Source organism: Jaculus jaculus, chromosome 6 (genome assembly GCF_020740685.1).
Source record: "Jaculus jaculus isolate mJacJac1 chromosome 6, mJacJac1.mat.Y.cur, whole genome shotgun sequence".
Classification (NCBI taxonomy): domain Eukaryota; kingdom Metazoa; phylum Chordata; class Mammalia; order Rodentia; family Dipodidae; genus Jaculus; species Jaculus jaculus.
This window is the reverse complement of record NC_059107.1, coordinates 128,554,915-128,579,473: the sequence shown is the minus strand read 5'-3', so window position 1 is coordinate 128,579,473 and position 24,559 is coordinate 128,554,915. Positions and strand designations below refer to the sequence as shown.

At 34.0% G+C, this 24,559-nt stretch overlaps 1 protein-coding gene across 1 annotated transcript in view; it reads right to left on the bottom strand.

Annotated features, from left to right (window-relative positions):
* Positions 1 to 24,559, bottom strand: part of Lrriq1 (leucine rich repeats and IQ motif containing 1) — a 196,072-nt gene that overhangs the window by 54,919 nt on the left and 116,594 nt on the right. Inside the window, 3 exon segments of the mRNA XM_045152249.1 lie at positions 16,789 to 16,890; positions 23,665 to 23,747; positions 23,975 to 24,070. Of these exon segments, the coding sequence (XP_045008184.1) occupies positions 16,789 to 16,890; positions 23,665 to 23,747; positions 23,975 to 24,070 (281 nt within the window).

Below are 24,559 nucleotides of genomic sequence, written 5' to 3'. Positions count from 1 at the left end.
AAATTTAATTGCAAATGGATTCCCCCTCCCCCGATAATAGTAGCAGCTAATCTAGACTGATGATTTCTGTCATTTTTACCCTTATTAATTCATATTTCCAGCTCTGGAAATTATGAACTGTAATTTTTCTCAATTTTATCAAATTTTAAGTGAGGAACCAAAAAATAGAAATGCTAAAGATTAATGTCACATTCCTAACAAAGAACAGAGGTGAAATTTATCTCTAAGTGTTCAGGCTCCACAGCCAACACTGTAGGTGGAAGTTACCTTTATTAATTAGAACGGCAATCTTGAAAGATCTTGCACAAAGTAATGAAGTTTGGAGAAAAAGCAAATTGTGCCTAGCAGTCACATTAAACTACTTTGAAATCTTGACAGAAAAAAAAACATAAATCATTTAGTTTTCTGAGACACATAGAACATATATTGAGGATATGCACATCCTTTTCTTTCAGATAGTGTTTCAAAAGTTAGAAACCTAAAATAGGGATGATGTTTATAGTGACCAAGATTTTGAGATCTATTCCCTTTCCCTAAGTGGAGCTTCAGTATGTAAAGCTAAAATGATTTCCAGAGTTTACTACATAGACATCAGGAGTGGCTGAGACAGTGGGACATATAGGTTGAATGTGAACACTGAATGAGTTGTAAGTTTAGGTTGGGATCAGGCCAATATATGACTTTGAGTAATAGCATTTGGCAGGAAGAGTGTTTCCAAGAATCCAAACTTTTTAAAGTTCCAAATGCATATGAATTCAACAAACATTTATTGAGTGTTTAGTGCAGTGAATTGAATACTGTTGCTGGATCTGAGAATGGGAGGAAACAGACATATTACTAAGATTTGGTCCTTAAATTCGAAAAGACTACCAGACGGGAGGAAACAGGTATTTATAGGGCAATGTAATAGAACCATGGGAAGCTTGGGATGATTAGGAATGACTGAAAGATGAAATATCTTTTTAAATCATGATGGGTAAATGGAAGTCTGATAGGAGAAAGATGAGGAAGGGTTGTACATATAGAAGAAATAAGGTGTGAATGAAAGAACACATTTTGAAAAGAACAATATTTCATTTTCAATAGGTTTATATTGACATTGTTCAATATAATTAGGGAATATTTGAAGGTGAGGAATAATGTTACAAGGTAAATCTAGAAAATAAAGAAATGAAAGGTATTATATACCAAAGACTGGAAGTTGTCCTACAGGCAACAAGCACACAATTCTCAACAACAGTGGAGGTGCTTGCATATAATCCTAGCACTTGAGAAGCTAAGATAGGAGGACGGGGTTAGACGATTCTAAATAGAAACATTCTGTCTCCAGCAACAACAATATGCCCCAAAACACAGGCTCCCTCCCCCAATAAACCCCAAACAAAAAGAATTGTGGCTTAGAGGACTATTGAAATATGGAGAAGTGAAACATGTATGGATATTCAAAAAGACACAACACATAAGGGTAAGAAGGCAAGGGAATTTGTGGCACAGAACTGATAGTTAGGAAATGAGAAACAGAATAAAATTACAAATGATTCACTCTGTAGTCTCAGGGTGGCCTTGAACTCATGATAATCCTCCTACCTCTGCCTCCCAAATGCTGGGATTAAAGGTGTGTGCCACCACAGCAGGCTTTGTGTGTCTATTTAAAATACCAGTATTTATTTATTTATTTATTCTAATCTAAAAATTGAACTTGAAGCATTATTTATCCCCAAAAGGGGTGCCTTCAAATGGTGTACCATTTCCCAAGATAGAGTAAAAGTAAGTTATACAGAAATGGTAATGAAAATATAAATGATACTTTCTGTATATGCCAAGTACTGTGCATTATACTAAGCAATGAACTTGCTCCTCTCATCTACTCTAAGGGATAGGTATGACTTTTCTATTCGGTAGATAAGATGCAGGTGATCCTACTTTATGATTGCCATTTCTTTGCCTTCCCCCTCTCTACCCTTATGCCTAGTTTCTTCATCTCTGTGCTGCACAACTGCCAAAAACTTCTGATAGCTTTTGCTATATTCAGTCTTGATTCTTTATTATCTATCCTCAACATATATATTAAAAAAAAAACTGAAAAAATAAAAACGGTCATGTCCTCTTTTGCTTAAAATCCTACATGGCCTTTGGTCTTGGAACAGAAATTCACTTCCTCAGTATGGAATACATAGCATGGGCTAACATTACTCTGTCCCCTGCCAATGTCTCCAGCTGAACCTCTCCTCCTTGTCCTCTCATATAAGCATTCTTTCCAGTCTTGTGAGTAGCCGAGGCTGCCTCCATTTTCAGTCTCTCAACAGACTCATGCCTTCAACTGCAACACAACACCCCTACAACTTTGTCACTCAGCCTTAAATTGCAGTTCAAGTGTTCATCTTTTCCCTATTGCTCAGGGTTAGATTCACATTGAATTCTCCTTAAATTTCTTCCACAGAATGTCACCAAGCTGTGCTATGTATGTACTATGTGTCACCTCCTGTCCTGTTCTTTCCTTCTGCAAAATAATACACTCCACTACTCAAGTTCATTTCATTTATCATCCCATACTAATTACCTTACACAAACAAAGAGCCCAGTAAATAAAACTGTTAATAGCCTAAAAAGGGAAGACATATGATATCCAGTTCCCACATTTAAAGGACAGCTCATTCCAAAGTTTTTTGAATATTTTTAATTTACATAATGACTTAATATAACACATATTAACTACTTTAACTAATTGATGAGGCTATCAAGTTTAGAAAAGTTAAATAACAGCCAAAATTATATATTGAGGTTAGGATTCAAACTAAACTCAATATGATTTTAAGTTGTGTATTTTTTTCTTATGTAAAGTAGAACTGGATAATAAGAAAGGAAAGGATCACCACACTCAAAAATGTCTTGGGCATGAGAAGTAATTTTATTTAGTTTTAAGAAAACAATGTATTGTCACCCAAAAGCATTTGTAAAAAGATTGATCCCGCAGATTTTGCCCAATTCCTTCATTACTAAAATCCAACATATTAAATAATTTTTTCCTCACATTCATACAAAAAATTGTACTGTGCTCATATAAACTGTGCATATTACATAGATTTTAAATTTCTCTAGAGCATAACTTTTAATATAAAGAACAATTTAGATGGTACATAAATAACTGCTAAACTATATTGCTTAAAAATAGTGACATGAAAATATATATATAAAAGGTATCTTCACACCAGTGTGTGTGCATAAGTGTGTATAAAAATGTATCTACAAGCATGTAGATGCCCAAGGTTGATGTGAGGTATCTCCATCATCCACCTGATTTATGTAGGTAAGGCCTCTTGTTTGACAAAGGGCTCACAAATATGGCTAGCCTTGTTACCCAGCTTGTCCTGGGCATGCCGTGTCTCTACCCCAACTCACTGAGTAAGGCAGGTTGCCATGCCTGACAAGCATCTAGGATACAATTTTTTAGATAAGTTTTTTTTTTTAAACTCTTGTTAATTGTATGTAGTGATGCTAACCTTGGATAGAGAGAGGTGATCATTATTATTATACTATTATTATATTATTATACTATTTCTCTAGATCCTAAACTCATGAAAGTTTTTTAAGACTCTATTTTTTTTCAAGCAGAGTGATACATTGCAGGGAGAGAAAGTATAGGCATGGCAGGTTCTCTAGCCACTGTAGACAAACTCCAGATGCATGCACCACCGTGTGCATCTAGCTCCCTTGGGTATTAGACAATTGAATCTGGTTCCGTATACTGTGCAGGCAAAGGCCTTAGCCACTAAGCCATCTCTTCATTCACCCCCCCCCCAAAAAAAGGCTTTTGTAATGGCTTCTGGACCAAGTGTGGTTGATATTTTCACACTTCTTTATTATTCCTTACTTCCACGTTTTTAACTGGAAGCCTACACCCTGAAAAATGCTATTTTGTGTTTACTTTAAACATGGTTTGGTAGTGACAATCTCTGTCTAGGCTTACTTAAAATATTAATTTACCTTAACACGTTTTCATTTATAAAATTTATTAAAATAAGGCTTTTACTGCTGATTTCAAATATGCCTAATTTTTAGCATTTAAATTGTATATCATTAACATTAAGCTATTATAGAGCTTTACATATATATTATTTATTTATGTGTGAGAGAGAATGAGGTAGATAGAGAGTGAATGGGCACACCAAGGCCTCTAAGTACTGCAAACAAACTCCAGATGCATGTGCTACTTTGTGCATCTGGCTTTACATGGGTCCTGGGGAATCAAACCTGAGTACTTTGGCTTTGCAGGCAAGCACCATATCTGATAAACCATTGCTCCTACCCTACAGATATTTAGTAGTGGAACTCACCTCAGCTTTACTAATTGTCATGTTTAATCTTCACTTTGAAAATGCAATCATGTTCAACCATAATGGTACCTTTTTCTGTTATTCATAGATCTTGATGTGTGTTTTTGATATTTGAACTTAGGCAATAACATATTATTTAAATGATGTCTTTATTTGCTTCCAGGGGAGAGAGAGAAAAAAAAAAGGAGAATAAGGGATGGAAGGAAGGATGGAAGGAAGGAAGGAAGGAAGGAAGGAAGGAAGGAAGGAAGGAAGGAAGGAAGGAAGGAAGGTAGGAAGGAAGGAAAGAAGAAGGAAGGAAGGGTCCACCATCTTGCCACTGCAAATGAATGAAAACTCAGGATGAAGCTGGGTGTGGAGGCACATGCCATTAACCTCAGCACTCGGGAGGCAGAGGTAGGAGAATCACCATAAGTTCGAGGCTACCCTGAGACTACATAGTGAATTCCATGTCAGCCTGAGCTACAGTGAAACCCTACATCGAAAGAAACAAGAAAAAAAAAAAAAAGAAAGAAAGAAATCTCAGGATGTATTATGCACCATTATGTGCATCTGGCCTTACTGGGGAGTGAAATGTAGACCATCAGGCCTTTTCAAGCAAGTACCTTAATCTCTGAGTCATCTCCCCATATCTATACAATAACTTATTTTTTTAAAATTTTATATTTCATTTTTATTAGTTATGGACATACTATGTTAACAGCATATGTTACATATCCTTTCTCTCATCCCTGCCCTTTTTCCAAAGGGACCCTCCTCATTGGGGATACAGGTCATCCCAATGGGGATTGTGGCTCTTTTTAAGGTAACAATTTAATCTGGGTTTGGTGGCACAGGCCTTTAATCCCAGTACTTGGGATGTAGAGGTAGGAGGATCACTGTGAGTTCAAGGCTACCCTGAGACTACATAGTGAATTCCAGGTCAGCCTGGTCTACAGTGAGACCCTATCTTGAAAAAAAAAAAAAAGAAAGATAAAACTTTATATACTACTAACACATGTGTGTGCACACACACACACACACACACACACACACACATGCACTCCTTTTCTCCAATTTCATAAATAAACTACATTCTAGATCTAGATAATTCTTTAGAGCTTGTGTACTTATGACTATATGAATGGTACATAGATGAGAGCTATAGGATACCAAAAAAGGAAGAATTTGTAGCTTGTTTTATATTCTTTTTTTTACTAATATAAATTATTTTTATTGTGTGAAAATATTATAATTCACAATTAGATTGTTTTATTTCCCAAGACTCTAGAAAGACCTGAAATCTCATGCTTTGTGTGAAATGTGTGGTGTCAGAAGTTGAATTTGTGTCCTCATGAAATCTAGATGTTGAAACTCCAATCCTAGATATGATTGTTACTTGGATATGTAAACAGTGTTAGATTAGGTCATGAAGGTGGCCTTCATTTTGCCTCTAGCTTTTTTTTCTAATTTTATTTTTGTACATGCAATTATGTCTCCTCTTAACAAAAGAACATAGGTTTTTCCTTTTTATTTATTTTATTAAGAGAACTTCTTCTGTAGCACAGACTGGCTTGGAATTCATGGCAACTCTCCTATGTTGGTCTCAGTTTCCCAAATGCTAAGATTTTGGGCATGAATTACCAGGTCTGGCTGAAGACATCAGTACATTTTTATTAGGGCTCCACCCTCCTAATGTTACTTAACCATAATTTCCTTCTAAGTCTTAACTTCATGTAAGGTTTCACTCTAAGTCAGGTCTTCAGCCTATGAATTGGTTTGGGAGGGAGGAATAAAATCCAGTCCATAAAAATTGTCTTCTAGTTTTCACTGTTTCTATGAAGAAATTAGCTTGGCCAGTCCTGTTGGTGAAGGCCTATAGATCTTAGCTATTTGGGAAGCTAACACAAAAGGACTGTAAGTTCACAGCCAACCTAGACAATTTAGCGAGTTCCTGTCTAATGTAAAAAGACAAGTTTTATAAAAGGACAAGACTATTACTGTCGCTTCCTTGAATGTAGTATTTTCTTGAAGTTCTTATTAATCTGTTTTGGCTTTGGTACTAACAATTTTATTATGATTTATAAATTTTTGCATTCTTGGAAGAGTGTCTAAAAATCACACTCACTCTATTTTGATTATCTATGTTTTTTTTTCTTGGTATTCAGTGATATTACCCTATCTAATAGTATGGTTATTTTTATGGTATACCAAATACATATTCTATAGAAGAGAGTAAAGTGATGACTTGAAGTTTAGAGTTATATTTTTCAGTATAAAACTATTTGGGATTTGTTTTGAATAAATTAGAGTTAGTAGAAAGGGTACTTCCATTTAACTGGGACTGATAATATAATCAAATGTGCTCCTGGGGTGGGAAGAGGTATCACTGGATAAAGTGCTTGCTGCATATGCTTGTGTACCCTAGTTCAATATTCCTAAAACCTCATGAAAAAAGTAAGAAGTCTTGGGCTGGAGAAATGGCTTAGCAGTTGAGGCACTTGCCTGTGAAGACAAAGGACCCAGGTTCGATTCCCCAGACAAGGTAGGCTATGTGTCTAGAGTTCATTTGCAGTGGCTGGAGGCCCTGGTGTCCTCTTTCTTTCTTTCTTTCTTTCTTTCTTTCTTTCTTTCTTTCTTTCTTTCTTTCTTTCTTTCTTTCTTTCTTTTCTTTCTTTCTTTCTTTCTTTCTTTCTTTCTTTCTTTCTTTCTTTCTTTCTTTCTTTCTTTTCTTTCTTTCTTTCTTTCTCTCTCTCTCTCTCTCTCTCTCTCTCTCTCTCTCTCTCTCTCTCTCTGTCAAATAGATAACTAAATATATATATTTTTAAAGTCAGAAGTCTTATAGTGCTTCTGTAATCCCAGCATGTTGACAGCAAGATGGGGGCAAACACAGGAGAATTTCTGGAAGCTCAAGAACAGGGAGATATGGCAAGCTGCCCATTCCACAGTAAATAACTGTCCACCCATGATCATGCAAGCAATGCTAAAGTAAAGCAATGGGTTAAAAACAGGCATGAAAATAAGATCGTGATTAATGGGGTATAAGAAAGGTGCTAATGAAAGGGGAGGGAGATAAATAATTGGTTATGAAAATCATTACATACATATATGGAAGTACCAAAAGTAAAAAATAAAATAGGATAAAAATAGAGAGAAACCTTGCATCAATTGTGGTAGAAAGATAGAATCTAACTTAGAAGTTGTCTTGTTACTGCTACACATGTCCTAGCATGTACATGTCCACCTTCTCGCACACATGTTAACAAGTGCGTACACACACTTACACACACACACACACACACACACACACACATATCATATGCATGAAATATAATTTAAGTAGATATGGTTATTTGTATATCATATATTTATATTATACGTGAATTACATATCACACAATGTACAGATAAAAAGACAGTGAAGTACAGTACATGTATCTTTTTATGGATGAGTAAGTGGAGAGTACAAAACTGTCAAAAGTCAAAGTATCATATTAACCAGTTTTTTTTTTTTTTGAGGTGGGGTCTCACTTTCAGCCAGGGTGACATGAAATTCAATATGTATTCTCAGGATGGTCTTGAGCAGTGATCCTCCTACCTCTGCCTCCAGAGTGCTGGCATTAAAGATATGCATCACCATGTTGAGAGCATATTTATATTTATCTTTTAAACAAATTAAAACATAACTATGGATTTTTCAATATGCCACCAACCTATATTTCACTTTTATTCTAGCTGACTCTCTAGATCTTTTTCTCTACCAGTTAGGAAAAAATAAATCTGTTCAAAAATCAATTTGAATGCTAGCTCATCCTTAATTTCTTGAAAATTTCAGCATAATTTTCACTTGAATTATCTTTTCTACAAAGATTTTGTCTGACCTTGAGAGGACATCACCAAGAGCTATTAGGAATAAACATACAAATGGTAAATGATGGTCAAGAGAAAAGAAGATATTATCCACTTATTACATTATTTGATGAATAAAAGATTTTAAGAATATCATGGCAATACAGTCAGTGGTGTCCCAAGGTAACATCAAAAGAGTATTAATGACTAAATGCTGAGAGAGCAGGCATTTTCTAAGTCAAGAGACTCTGGAATGTGTAGAACAGCATATCTGCTTTAGCAAAGGAAGCAGCATGTTAAAGACACGAGGAAGCATCTTTGAACCCTATCTATATTTGAAACAGTTTATGTAAAACAATCCTTTAATTTTTACTTATCCATAGAGAAACGTTCATTAGGCTTTGATTTTTGTTTTGTTTTTTTTTTTGTTTGTTTGTTTGTTTTTTTTTGTTTTGTTTTTTGTTTTTCGAGGTAGGGTCTCACTCTGGCTCAGGCTGACCTGGGATTCACTATGTAGTCTCAGGGTGGCCTCGAACTCTCGGAGATCCTCCTACCTCTGCCTCCCGAGTGCTGGGATTAAAGGTGTGCGCCACCACACCCGGCTCAGGCTTTGATTTTTAATGACATAAGCCATTTTATTTTTCTGTACATAAATTTTAAAAGAAAATTATTTAATAATGGAACATATTTAGTGATACCCTTTTATTTGAATGTCAACAGTACTCATATGTTTTTAAATTTTATTTATTTAGTTCCAAACAGAGAAAGACAGAGACATAGAGATACAGAGAAAGAATGGGTGCATTATGGCCTCTAGTCACTGCAAATGAACTCGATTCATGTGCCACTTTGTGCATCTGGCTTTATGTGGGTACTAGGGAATCAAACTTGGGTCATTCGTTTTGAAGGCAAGAACGATACCAAGCCACCTTCCAGATCCAATACTCTTGTTTAATCCACATGGAAAGGTAGGTCATATCTCAGTCATTGGTACACATTTTTTTATGACCCTAGCCCCAGACCTCTATGCTAACAGAAAGAATATAAGAAGCTCTTATTTAGTAGGAAAATAATAATTCAAATCAGTCATGGTCAGAAACAAAGACACTGATGACCAATCCACATGTCATACACTTGCACCTATGTATTCTCTGACTAACATTAAGTAGTGCTCAGTACAAACATTTCTGTGAGCATCTTTAAGAGGACACTTTCACATATCCTTTGTTTGCCTGCACATTCCCTGTGGCATTTACTTTTCCAGCTCTTAACACACAATCATTGCATACTATTAGCAAGTACTATATATACAGCTATGGAAATGCAAGACCTACTTTAAAACAACCTACATATTGTGATTTTGTGTTCTAAGCTGTCATTAAAAGGGAGAAAGCAGAAGAAAATGCTTGTAATCATAAAGTAAAAAATACCACAAAAGAAGATGGTTTGATTAACATGCTCTGAAGTAAAAAAATATAGAAATTAAAGTTTTTTAATGTCTTCATTACTCAAAAATTTAATACAAAATATTTAAACATCTATGACATATAGAAACATATGGTCTCTGTAAATCTTCTATTTTATAAGAGGACAAATAAGAATCATGCCAGTGATGACAGCACCACCCTGGGAATTAAGAAAATCCGACTTTAAATCAAGTACAATTGTCCCCGGGAACGGAGGAATAAGACAAAAAACTATCTTCCTGACAAAGTTGTCAGGCTCAACTCATTTTTTTTTTTTCCTGGATTACTTTTCCACTTGGCTAATGCCAAAAATCTATATTTGGCATTGGCTTTAGAAGTAACAAATTTAGAATTTTCAGGAGATGGGGGTAGGAAAGACATTTCATTTATGTATAAATAAAACCAGGAATAAATGTAGCAAAAATATAATGGTTACTTTGGGGCTATGTGAAAAACTTATTATTCATCTGAAAATTAATATATGTGACCTGAAATACAGTGAAGTTTATCATGATGGTACAGTAAAATATATCTGGTATTTAATGATGATGCATTTCAAAGTTAACCTTGACCTCTTCAACATTTGCATTTTATGTTATTTTTTGCTAGCTTTCTTTTTATAAATAAATGATCTCCATTTCTTTATACAGTCTAATTTTTGGTATTATCTTGGACAAGTTGTTTATCACTCAACATCCTACTTTGCTCACCTATTAAATATTGAAAGTGATAGTACTGTTCTTAGAGTTTGTGAGAAGATTTAATCGGAGGATATGAGTAAATACTGGAAAACATAAACAAGAAGAAATAAAGCTATATTTCTGCAATTACTATTGCCAATCATTGCAAATTCTGAGCATTTACTATGTGTGTATATTGTTTTCTTCACAGACAGGATCTCACGGAATCCTCATAGAACCTGCACACATGAGGTGTTAGTAACCATTTTTATATGTACAAAGCAATATAAATAGAAAGGTTAAATAATATCCACAAAATGACATAGCTAATAAATGATAGAATTAAGTAATTATGATCAAGTGACATTTATCACTGAGATACAAGGATAGTTGGACACATGCCAATCAATAATGTGATACACCAAATGACTGAACCTTCACTAGTCCCTTACAGGAAACACCTGAACCACAAGACACTGGAGAGGGTAGGATCAAGACTGACCTAAATCTCCTACATCTTCCTTCCCTCCCTCTCCCCTTCTCCCCTCTATCTCTCTCCTCTCAAACTCTTGTATATTAGTTATCTTTTTCCTCTATTTCTTAGTGGACACTGACCTGTAACCCCCACTTCCAGCTTGGGCCTACAATCCACAATGAGCTTTTGATCAGAGAAACCTACAAGGTTTCCCAAAACAATGACAGACTTCTGTCAGAGTAATTGATGACCCACCAAAGGCCAGTGGTAAGACCCTATTGCTGAAGACTCCATACGCAGCTGACACGTAAAATGGAATGACATGGCTGGAAGCCAGGAGAGAGTCAGTCCCCAGACAGTCAGCGTGTCTAGTGCCAGAAGGCGCTACATAGGCGACTGGGGGAAATGACCAAGATCTGTCCAAGCAACACATTGTTTAACCTAAGTAGCAACAATTAACAGGATGTGATACCCACACAAGTGCAATAGTGGTACACAGCCATGGTGAGGAATCAATTGCTCTTGATTTGGCTAACTGATCCACTCAGTGGTACTAGACCCTTAGCTAGAGCTGGGAAACAAGTCAGAACCATACCCAAACACAAGCCCACTCTACAATATCAAGCTACCATCAATCACGGGGTATAAGAGGGCCTACACCTATCAAACTGTCTATCAAAAAAGTAAGTGTTATCTCAATTTTCTGGGTGCTAACTTACTCTCCATTGGAGAATCTGCTTCTCTTTTCCAGATAGATGCAGATCCTAAGAAGAGAGCTGCCCCAACATACCTCAGAAGGGGCCCAACTGAAACTAAGGACAACTGGCGAAATAAGCAAGGGTGATGTTTTCCTGTGAACTGGATACCAGCACAAAGGGGAAGGAGATCAATGCAGAGAAAAATCAACTCCTACCAAATCAGAGAGCCAGAGCCTCAGAGGCCCCCAACACCTCAGCACTGAAGCAGACCAAAAATGAACCCAACATGGCTCAGGGAAATCTTGCGGAAGAGGGGGCGGAAAGAATGTCAGAGTTACATGTTGGGTCATGATTTTCAGAGACATTTATCATACTAATAACTGGGGGCTAACTCCACAATGCACGACCCATTTTCAATAACAAGGAGGGTCTAATGGGAGGGGGTAGATCACAGATGAGCCTAAATAATGGTACCAAACTGCCTGTATTTACTGAAAAGAAAACTAATAAATTAAATTAAAAAAAATAATGTGATACACTACATTAACAAAGTGAATGATAATCATTCTCAATGGTGAAAATTCAAAAATTTCCCCTATGGCCAGGAATAAGACTAGATTGCTCACTCTACCCAGAGTACTAGGAGTTCTAGCCAGAGGAATTAGGCAGGAAAAAAAAATATTTTAATTAGGAGAAAGTGAAACTCTCTCTACTTGATAGCATCATGTACTAATTCATCAAAATAAAAATAAAAACTGGGCTGGGGAGATGGCTTACTGACTAAAGCATTTACTTGAAAAGCTAAAGGAATCAGGTTCAATTTCCCAGGACCCAAGTAAGGCAGATGCACCATGTGGCACATATGTCTGGAGTTTGTTTGCAGCAGCTGAAGGCTATAATATGACCATGCTCTTTCTCTCTCTCTCTCAAATAAGTGAAATAAATAAATAAATTGATGGACATAAAAATTGATGTCATTTAAAAATGTTAAAAAATAAAAATACTATTGGGGAAGACATAATATATAAATATAGCATATAAAAGACAGTGGTGTTTTCATATATTTAAAAGCAACTATTCAAAACCCTACTTACAACAAAAACAAGAAGGTATAAAAAGAATAAAAGAACTGAAAAACAAGTTTGCGCTAGAAACTATACTGATGAAGCAAACTAAAGAAAACACAAATAATGGAAGGTAACCAGGGGTATTTGTATAAAGATGGTAACAGTGACTTGTGATAGCCTTTGCATATAAAACAATGCCACATTTCACAAAAATGAAAAAGTATACATAAATGTATATGGAACTACACAGTAGCTAAACCATCTTGAGCAAAAAGAACACAGATAATGACATCACATTTCCTGACCACAAAGCATAGATAGAAAGTTACTGACATTAAAACATCACATCTTGTACACACACACACACACAGAGAGAGAGAGAGAGAGAGAGAGAGGGAACAATGAAATATGAATGAAAATCCAGAAATAAAACAACGTATTTATGGTTAGCTCTATTGTGAAGAAAAGTCCCAAGATCTGCCAGGTGTGGTTACATACACCTTTAATCCCAGAACTCTGGAGGCAGAGGTAGGAGGGTCACCATGAATTTGAGGCCATTCTGAGACTACATAGCAAATTTTAGGTCAGTCTGAGCAAGAGTGAGACTCTACCTCAAAAACTAAAATAAAATAAAGTCCCAAGATCACACAACTGGAAATGGACAATTTCAATAAACTTAAAGTAAAATCACTACAAAATGTCCATTATAAAAGGCAAATCTCTAAGACAATGGTCTGGGGCATGATTTTTAAAGATATATAACCCCAAAGCTCAGGCAACAAATCGAAATCAGACATATGAGATTCTACCAACCTAAGCCGTGTCTACATAACACAGGAGACTGTTGGTAAGGGGAAATGTTTGCCTACAGAGTGAATTAGACAGTTTGCACATCATATATATGTAAGGGCAAAATATGCAGAATGTATAAGGAACTCAAATAGCTTATAGCAAGAAAGTAAAGCATGTGACTAATCAACAAATGAAAGCTCCAAATATAAATTTCTCAAACTAAGATATGCAACTAACCAAAGATATGTAAGAAAATGTCCAACACTGTTAGCATAAGGAAAATAAAAACTGAAACCACAATGAGATATTTCATACTTTAGTTTCATAGCTATCAGCAAAGAAACTGAAGATAAAGTGTGGGCTAGTATGTGGAGAAAATGGAACCAATATTCATTGTGAGGGAAAATGTAAATTAGTATAAGTTATTATGGAAAAGACTATGGAAATTCCTCAGAAAATTGAAAATTGATTTAGCCATCCCACTACTGGGCATTTATCCAGAGAGAATGCAATCATAATGTTTGAGATATCTGTATTTCCACATTCACTGCTGCATCATTTACAATAACTAGCATATGTAACTATGTCTAATAACTCATAAATCGGTAAAGAAATGTTGTCTATATACACAAAACAATACTGTTCAGTATGAAAAGGGGGACTGTCATTTGTGACAACATGAATTGATCTGGAGGACACTAGGCTAAGTAAAACAGACCAGGCCTAGAAAGACAGATGCCACAAAAACAAAAATAGATATGGAATCTAATAATACTGACCTTGTAAAAGTAGTTTCCAATGACAGTTACCAGAAGTTCATGGTATACAGAGGAAGGGAAATTGGAAGTTGCTGATGTAAAGCTAAATAGGCATAAAGATCTGTGAGATCTCTAAATCATTATAGAAGATAAGGATAGTATGTACTTCAAAGTAGATAAGAATAAATTGCAAAAGTTGTAACAGGGAATTGAGGTGACAGGTATGTGAACTAGCTAGAGTCAATCATATCACTATATCTATATATCTACATATCTATCTATCTATCTATATCTATATATATATTTCAGGGCTAGGGATATAGGGCAGTGGTATAGCACTTGCTTAACATGTGTAAGACCATTGGTTCAATCAAAAGCACTACAAAATACAGGAAAAAAAGAAATGAGATAAAAAGGCCACATTGTATCTCATAAATGCATATGATTGATTTATTCATAAAGTACTAGTAACAAAATAATTTATCATAGGGATTATTGACATTTTCAGTGACATGATCAACATACTCACTATTCACTATTAATTAAGTTTGCACATCTCTTAAGTAACACTTTTGTGAATGGCACACTGCAAATACTTAAATATGCATAATTTAACTAGATACTGGATACTATATGCATAATTTAACTAGAACACAGCAGAAACAGAAAATGCAACTATGGAATGTGCATACATATTTTCATACAGGTGTGTTTTTAAGGACAGTGACAGATAAAAAGAGACTGAAATAAGGGTTCCATCCTGACTAATTAAGACAAATGGGAAATCCTATTTTCAGAAATTTTGAAGAGAATAAAATGTTTCAGCTTTAAAGGCAAGGCCAGACATTCAAACCTAAGAAGTGTAGGTGCTATTAGAGGTAAACTAACAGCACTAACCAACAATAGATCAATCAACTAATCAATATACCAAATTAGTCAGAATAAATCTGTATAATCCTTAGATAATCTGAAACATGGCAGGTGTATATGTTTACCCTGGGCACCAATGTAGTCAGGGTTTCCTCACTTTTGATTAGGTCAAAGGTCAAAAGATGTCCACCTTATACGAATGTGGCAAAGTAAATGGATATGTTATATGGATGGTTAAAATTGCATTGCTTTTTTAATATAATTTATTCAACATCAAGTTTTCTTCATATGTCAGTATATTTCCACTTAGACAAACATAATTGTATTCAGTATTCTTTGTGCTATTCACATATAGAATCATCTCACAATTATAATCAAAGAGTTTAATACAAGTGATTAGAAACACAGATACTTCTCATGATCAGAGCTGCAAAGTGAAACACTGAGTGTTTTTAATAAACTCAAATAATGTTGCTATAAAATGAATTGGAATTACAGAAAATAATACATAATATTAATATCTAATCTGAACAAAATTAAACAAATAGGACAATATAAGACAATACTGGCATACCATTGTACTGAGATGCTATTTTACATGGAATTAGAACTTAGAGCAAAATTTAATTTGATATTCTTCATTTTGGGTTAGTGATAAGATTTTAAATGACTAATTTTATTTGATATTTTTGTATTAAAGGGGGAATAAAATTTTGCAATCATCTAAAATGAGGATGCAGTGATGGTTATGTAACAGTAAAATTCATTGACTTGCAGCCTTAAATTTATTCATTTGTTTCACAATGCACCCTCTGCTGGACAGCCAAGATTGTTCAGCTGCTAATGAAAGAAGGCTGCCCTCAGCATCAGAATCAGTGTGAGTCTGGATGAATGATGGTGAGTTTACAGCAGCAGTTAAACAAAGCATGAGTTCAACCTGGTCATCAGTGAATGCACTGTCTTTACCTCATTCTATGCCCCTGACAACATAGGGCAAATATATGCATAAATATTAGAAAAAATCTTATATGTAGAACCATTTTGCTCAGCCTATTCTTTAGATTTAACAGCCTTAAAATGACTCACCTGATAGGAGTCTCTATCTGTATAAAGCTCATTTAATAAAATAAATGAAATACCAAGCACATTTGAGGTTGCAACCCCTTTGCTCAAAAACAAACAAACAAACAAACAAACAAACAAACAAACAAAAACCCAAAACTCAGAGTACTAAAGAGGAACATTTCACACAGGGGAAGAGAAAAACAAACCAAAACAAAAACCACTCCTGAAGTTCATGGGGAAAAGTTTCATGTTCAATGGGCCACTTTTCTTCCTGTCACTATTCTGAACTAGGACATAATTTTATAAACAAGCTATATACATGTATTATGCTATTCTAGATACTCACCTGTCTTCATATTTTACTGAATAAGACAGAATACAATGGAACTATATTCTGCACATAACAGCAGTAATAGATAGAATATAATTTTAACATATTTCACTTTTATTTTCTTTCACTGTCAAATTTATTTAACATTATCAGTGCTGATGACATTGTATTATAGGATATGTATACAGAGTTCAAGACATTTAAAATCTAGATAAACACCAAAAAACAACCAATAAATTATCATATATACCAGAATACTGAATAGCTATTCTATTTTTAGGAAACATGCTTTTACACTTATTCAGGATTATTTTATATACCTTTCATCGATATATTCTAGGTATTTTGAGGACTAAAATAATTATGAGTAAAATTTTATATATTTGCTTATTTTACTGTTGTGTTTTTCTGTTACTTTATCTTACCTTCAAAGTAATCATATCTTTTGACCTGTTTCTTCTTTGATGGATTTTTCACAGAAACTTTATTTTCATTGTTTTTGAATAATGCTAGACGCACAGTGGGATCTAGAATTAAAGAGAAAGATAAGAGGAAAAAAATTAGCTCTGAGTTATTCTGTCTCTAAAATGACCATATATTTCATTTATATTAGCTGTAAAAATAATATGTATTTATATACTTCTGTGAAATTGATGTCACTTTGTACTTTATAGTATAAAAGGTGCCTAATCATGTCTAGATTCTTGACCATTTGATTAAACAGATACCCCCTTCCTTGGAATGACAGAAATGTTAATATTGTAAAAAAAATTGCATACACTATTTCTGGTCATTGCACTGTTTTTTTATCCAAGTATTTACGTCTATTACTTCAGTTGAAATCTTATTTTTTTATCACAAGTGAGAAAAATCTGCTTATTAAGAAAAAAACATGCATACTGTATATTTATTTCTATTGAACTATAGCATTTAGATAAATAGATGAAAGCAATGTATGGCATTAAATAAATAGATGGAAGCAAGAGGCAGTGGCAAAAGAACACACGGACAATGATAATTTCATGCATGTAATCATGTTTTCTATTCAGTACTAATATACAACAGAGAAGTCACATAAATTCTTTATAATTTTAAACTTGAAACATCCAAAGCCTGTCACTTTTACAGAATTTGTCATTGTTAATGTAGGACCCTAAAACTTTTATTAGTAATAAATGGCTCTGTGGAAAGTTAAATGGAGTCATGGCCTTACTGCAGGCAAGTGGTTTTGGTTCTGGTCTGCAAGGCAAGAATATAGCAATGTATGTGCCTGGGAGATGCAGAGTAGGCAATCTTGGATTCTAGTATGTATGGTGGCATCAAGACACAATTCAGGGTGGTATACATTTTCTTAGTATCACATATCATTAAAGGAAGCTAAGAACCCATGATTGATACCTACTGTAACTGAATTAATTATGATAAATGAAAAAATCAAGATCAGAAATCTTATAAATACCAAGCTATATTGTTAGGTTAATGGTAAAGTAGTTTGCTTCTCACACTTTGTATTGAGAAGCAGAATAAATAACATTTGCAGAATGAAGCTCTGTGTTAAGCATCTTCAGTCTTCTTGTACTCAGTTATCCTCACTAAGCACTATGTGTTTCAAAAGGACTATGTCTCATGATTAAAGAAAGAATTTGTTAATGTTTGTGTAGAGTCTAAAATAGCTGTTCTAAAAGTGTTATAATTGTTAGAGATTTCTATAGTAATACAATATGAATTTTCAATGATAACACATTTGTACATGTCATAGAGTATAAGTCATCTGAGCCATATACAAATAGTACTGACATATCAAAAGAAACATTTTTACTCAGGAAATACATAGTCCCATGGGCTTATACACTGCACCATGCTGTGGGCCATTATAACCAGCTTTCTAGTCCCCTGTCCTTCTTCCTTTCCATGGATGAACATCCATTTTTTAAGAGTTTTGTTAAAATTCAACATAACTTGTTTGTATCCCAATTCCAAGTTTTACTAGTTATATGGTTATAACCAAGCCTATCTTACACTCTGCCTTCTCTTGCCAATAGCAATAATATTGGCTCTGAAGTATTAATGTGCGAGTTTATGAAACAGTGTATGCAGTGTAGCATGTCCATGTCAGTATAGATACTTAAAATCTGCAGCTAGCAGACATTATTCAACACAAATGATAATATTTCAAACTTATTATGTTCTTAGAAAATGCCTTAGGTTTTTCAAAGAAAACGGTGGTCTTTCCTTGGGCAAACAACAAACTCCACTTGCATCATTTCATGTGTAAAACAGAGGTAACAATAACACTTTCCTTATACTATTGTCAAGGTCCAATTATTTACATAGAGTATTTGGAAGAGTTGTCTGACTCAATTTATTAGATAAAATAACCTTCCCAAAAGTAATATGCAGTGCTACATTATAGCCTTCTATTTCAAAACATTCTGATTACATCACCTGAAGCTGATTTAAAACTAAATTCAAATTGCAAATGGTATTGATAAGAAGCCAGAAACATGACAATTTAAGATGGGAACGATAAATAGATGCTGATATTCCTAAAAGTCCTACTGGGAGTAAAACACCATTCTTAGCCCCAAGAAATAATAAGTTAAGTAAGAAAGCCAGGAGATAAAGATGCAATAAATAGTACCACTTCTACTCTCACTTTTCATATATTATAAAGCCATTTTGCTCCTTAAATGTACTTCTCTGTCATCATTAGTTCATCTATGTTGCTTTAAAAATTTTTTGTATCTACTAGGCTGACCTGCCTTTTGTCAAAAATAAATAAATAAACAAAACATAGGCATTCTGTATGCCTTTAGAAAAATCTCCAGAAACCTCTAGGGTAAGTAAACCAAGTTGTTTTATGCATTTGGTTTTATCCTTGACACTCATACCCACTATTTCACTGAAGTAACATTACATCCACTAACTCACTGAAGTAACATCACATCTACTATCTTACTGAAATATCATAATTTCAGTCAATGAATAATCTCTATAGGAATACTCACCATCTGATTAATCATTTTTCAGTTACAATTTCACTTTTGGTTCACTAGCTTCATGCCATTTTACTTACATAAAGCATCATAAATTGTAGTGTTAAAAGTTTGTACTGATCATTATCATTTTTGAAAGTGCTTAGTACAGCAATGTTGAAAAAAATAACTTTTACGTTAATTTTGAATGATTTGCTCTCTTTTGCCTCTTTGTAGCATATACTATCTAATAATTTAAATTCACCTTCCCCAATACAAATAGTAAAATATTCACTCAATCATAAACATAGACACTATCAAGTGTATATCATTGATTTTATACAATATTTTGTTGAGTCAGTTATGTACTGAATATGTAATAGGTGCTAGGTATGGTTGTAGGTTCTGGACACTCAGTGAGGAGCAACAAGTGACTCAGCCTGCTTACTACTCAAATAATTTTAGAATTGAAGGAACAACAAAGTAACTTGTGTTTGGGCAACATTCATATATTCCTTTCTACAAGTTAGTGAGGTAAGTAAAATAATTTTGTATTAGCTTTATTGGTTGGAGTGTTATCAATATTGTGTGTGTGTACATGTGTGTGTGTGTGTGTTTGCCATCTCTCACTTAAAATTTCTTAGTGGCCATTTTATAAATTGACTGCCTTCCTATTACACCTGAGCTATTTATCATATGTAGAAAACTGGCCTTGATCAATTCTTGGATATGCTCAAATGCTATAAACATAGTTTGAGCTAATTTTCATAAAAATAAAATCATAAAATTGGGAGTGATAATTATGTTCTTCATACTAGTATGTGTTAAAAAGTTGAAAAATCTTTTTTTTATCACTACCTATGGTTCATTCCTTTACAAGTAAATTAATTTTGTTTCAAGTTACCCCTTATTTGTTCTACTTATTAAGTTTAAGTGTGGTAACTATGCATTTGTTAAATACAGATAAGCCATATAGTGTCTGCTTTCTATGTTCTTCACCCCATGCTTTCACCAGCTCCATGTGCACTCAGATCTGTCCACTCTAACTCCTCCTGAGGAGTGCCACACATCAAACCACCCACCCAGCTGACTCATCCCTTCTTGCTACCAATTATGCTCACAAGCCTCAGGTTATTGACCCTGCATGTTTTCAATAAACCTGTAACTCTTCCCTTACATATGATAGCCTTTATTGCAATACTGAATTCTAAACTCCCTTCAGAATCTAGTGAATTCAGATTCTTGTCACCAAGTCTGAAATTTCTTTTGTGGATGAGGCAATGGAACAAATAACAGATTGCACACAAAAACAAGACATTATTGATGCAAGCCAATGTCAATCATTAGGGCAAAAGCAATTACTTACTAGGAAAAACAGCCATAACCCACATGGAAGTAAGCCAGGATAACTCCTCACAGTAGACTTCACCTTCTGGCTTCCAGTCATTTCCTCCCCCATCTTCTCCATTTGTCTGCCTGATGCTTCCCTTTAAAGCAGATGGCTTCACTTATACCAACAGCAGTCATCAATACTAAGTCTTCCTTTATAGCTGTCCACACTATCTGCACCCTCAGCTCTTTGCTTCTTTTATTAGCCAGTTTCTTCAGCAGTATTCTTTCTCTGTGGGCAACTAATTCCATTAAACCCCATCTTCTTAAAGAAATCAACCTTCTGCATTTATTTTCATTCTCACCTTAAACAAATATTGTTAATTCATAGTCCTTGGCTAATAAAAGCATGAAAAGATATAAACAGGAAATTTTAAGGGCCCCCTACTGAGCAACTCATTTTATACTTCTTCATAGCAGAATTTTTTTTCATAGCAGAAATTTAAATGAAAGCTTCTGTCCTCTCTGTATTTATTCTTGACTTCATTGAGGATCACTCCTGTGCTGGACTGTGAAGCAAAGTTTATTGTCTTTTATAAACAGTTCCTGTCCTTTGAAACCTCTCCCACCTTTTTATTCCACAGACTATTCTCTAAGCAGTTTGTGGACAAGGTTGCCCTCTGGTGGTTTGTAAATTTCAAGTTCCCAAGTTTTCTGCATAAAATGTACATATGATCTCCAGAAATATTTAACAATTGGTAATAATTTTAAATTTTCACTAAAATTTAGTTAAACATGTTTAGCTCAGTAAGTAAAACTTAAAATTGCAGTTATTTGAATGCTCTCATTTAAATTAATGACAGCACTAATTGAGTTACAAAACGCAAAAAGGCATCAGGAAAAAAAAAAAATAATCTCCAGGAAGAAAATCCATGAGACAATCTTTAAAAATTCCCTTGTTGGTAAAAATTCTACAAGTGCTACATCATTAAAATGACTTTGTTTAAGGAATAACAGTATTTTGATGAAACAAAAGAAATTTCAAAGTGTAACAGAACTTTTGAAATCTCAGTAGTAAGGATGGCATTTAGATTACTATTATGTAATAGTTATCTTGCCATAAAAAATGAAGCAAACATCCTTTAGATTTTTTACCTCACAGATCATTCTGAATAACTACTACCAAAACGGTTACATTGAAGATGAAATTACCAAATTGGACTTCTAGGGATTCCTTTCTTATTTGTTACCCTACCATGCCACCTTGTGACTGAAAAAAGTAGCTACTATTTTCATAGGTGTGTCTGGTTGCTGCCACGAAAGTCAAAGCAAGTTAACTGTGAGTGGATAGTGCTCACTGAATCTTTGGCTAAGATGCATTTACTCTGTTGACTTATCAAAACGAGTTTTTAAACAAAACAAAAACCAACCATCTGTTGCAACAATTGTAAATAAAAATCTCCATATTTTCAGACAGAATCATATGGAAAGACTAAAGCCTAGTTTTCCTCAGACTATGATAGGCTGCTCTAAATACTGTAGGCATCTTTAGAAAGTAGATATAGCAATATTTCTCAAATAAAAGCAAAATATAAGTAGTTTTTGAATAGTGGATGGATAATAGGTTCTTGAAATATTTTGCATTTAAATTTGCCCAAGGAGCTCCATAAATTTGTATCATGTGTTCCATAAATTTACATCATTTTTAAAACCACTGTTTTTTATAGTCATTAGTAGAAATGCACATCAAAGCTCAAAGCTGTTTATCAAGCCACCCTGCTTACTATAGTGCATTCCACATACCCAGAACAGAAAGACTTTCAATACGACTTAAGTTTTGAGATACTATTTCAAATGGGTAACATCACATAGCATTCAGTTCACAGTATTATGGTAAACTGGATGGTAACTTACAAAACAAGAGAATAAAAGGAACAGACAAGTTAGGAAAAAAAAAAAAAGCAGTAGTGACACACTGAAAAATGCTAACAATTCCAGTATTTTATATTTGACCAATTTTTAGTACACCAATAAAATTTAGCTATCTCAAAAATATAAATTTAAGCTTACTAATCAAATAGCAAGAAAGAAAAGCTGTACATTTATGGAAAAAATAAATCAATAATTGTTATTTGCCAACAAAAATCGGTTATTAATTAGATGTAAAAGTATTAAGCTATCTCAAATTTTTAAACAAAAAGTACAGACACAGTACTCAGAATTCAATAAATGGAAAAACTGAGAGACATTTTTTGAATAACTATTTATATAAGTCAGAATGGTAGGATAAGTACAGACATCCTTGGTAATGGACAACACTCAGCTTTTAGATAGTCATACGGCTTATGCTGACTTTAGGAGTTAATGAGTTTGTAAAGGTACCAGAAAATGCAAACCTACATGCAATGTGTAAAAACTCAAAATAGTTTCAATAAATATAGTTAAATTATAATAATTAGCTCTTTCTGGCCCTGATATCTGTAAACTGATATCCAAAGAAAGAAGACTATCTTGGAAAGTTGAAAAAAAGATGATGCCTTTGACTTTTTCCCAACTTCTTCAAAATCATAAGATAAATTAATTGTGCCTCTTTGCCAAGGTATCACATGTTTATAAGAAATCTAATAAAACTGCTGTGTTCATTTTATTAAATAATCACACAATTTATGAGTATAATGGAAACACATTTAGCAGATACCCTTTAGAATCAACATTTCTGCAACTGAATTCAGCTTAGAGACAGATCACAGCACAACTTATACATCAACTCACAGGTACAAGAGTCAATACTACACTAGATATGAATCAAAGGGAGTAAGCAAAAAGAAAGGAGTATAATAAATCATTCAATACATAGTATAATTGTCTCTAAATAAGTTTTTAAATTATCTTATATATAATTACCATTTCTATTTAGATTAAGCATAAAAATATATCTTAATATAACTATAATAAATATTACACAGGTTTACTATTAACAGGTCATCAATTACTCACCTATTTTTTTCTTTAATTTCTTTGATTTCATTTTCTCTGCCCTCTTCAGCATTTGCTGAGCAGTAGAAATATCCTTAAAACCCCTGTTTAAAGACACGATTAATAAAGGCCAAAATATACAGTCCATATTTAGATATGGGCATACCAGAAAGTCTTCACATTTGAATTAAAGAATTCTGAAATAAAGTCCTACTTTCACTTAAGTATCCTGATATCTATGAGGGTATTCTTGAGTCCTGAATAAGTCTTGTCTTAGATAGCAATATTTTCCAGTCTGTCAGTTTCTAGTTTTCACTGTAAAAGCACATACCATTCTTCTGAAATTCTTTCTTCTTTTTCAGATTTCAGCAAACTCTTTGGACTTGTCTTTGATGCAGGTGTCCAAGATATAGTTCCACTTTCCGATCTGGCAATAAAAGAAATGAAATGACTTTTAACTGGATCAACACCAGTAGATCAGCACTTTCTAAAAATACACGCTGTTTATGTTGTCTCTAACTTAGAAATAAAATTCATTTAAGTTACAGAACAACTTTATCTTGAAAAGTAATAAAAGTCTGCCATTAATTTAAAATGTTTACATTTCAATTACTGGATACATATTTCAATCCTTTTTCTGAAAGGAAGGCAGCACTGGGATTGTTTTTTCTAATCCTTGTGGCTACCTGTAAGCAGTAAAGATTCATTGCTTACAACAAGTAGTTGGATTATTTCAATAAAATAAAAATAGCAGCTTTATTGTTGCTTTAATGCATATGCATCACACACTTCTCCGATGCAGAAGAACTCATAATCATTTTAACACCAAATGCTCCACATCCTCAACAAATAAATGCACATCCAATTTTGTAGCTATAATACATTTGTAAGGAATGTGATGTTTTTGTCGTTTCTA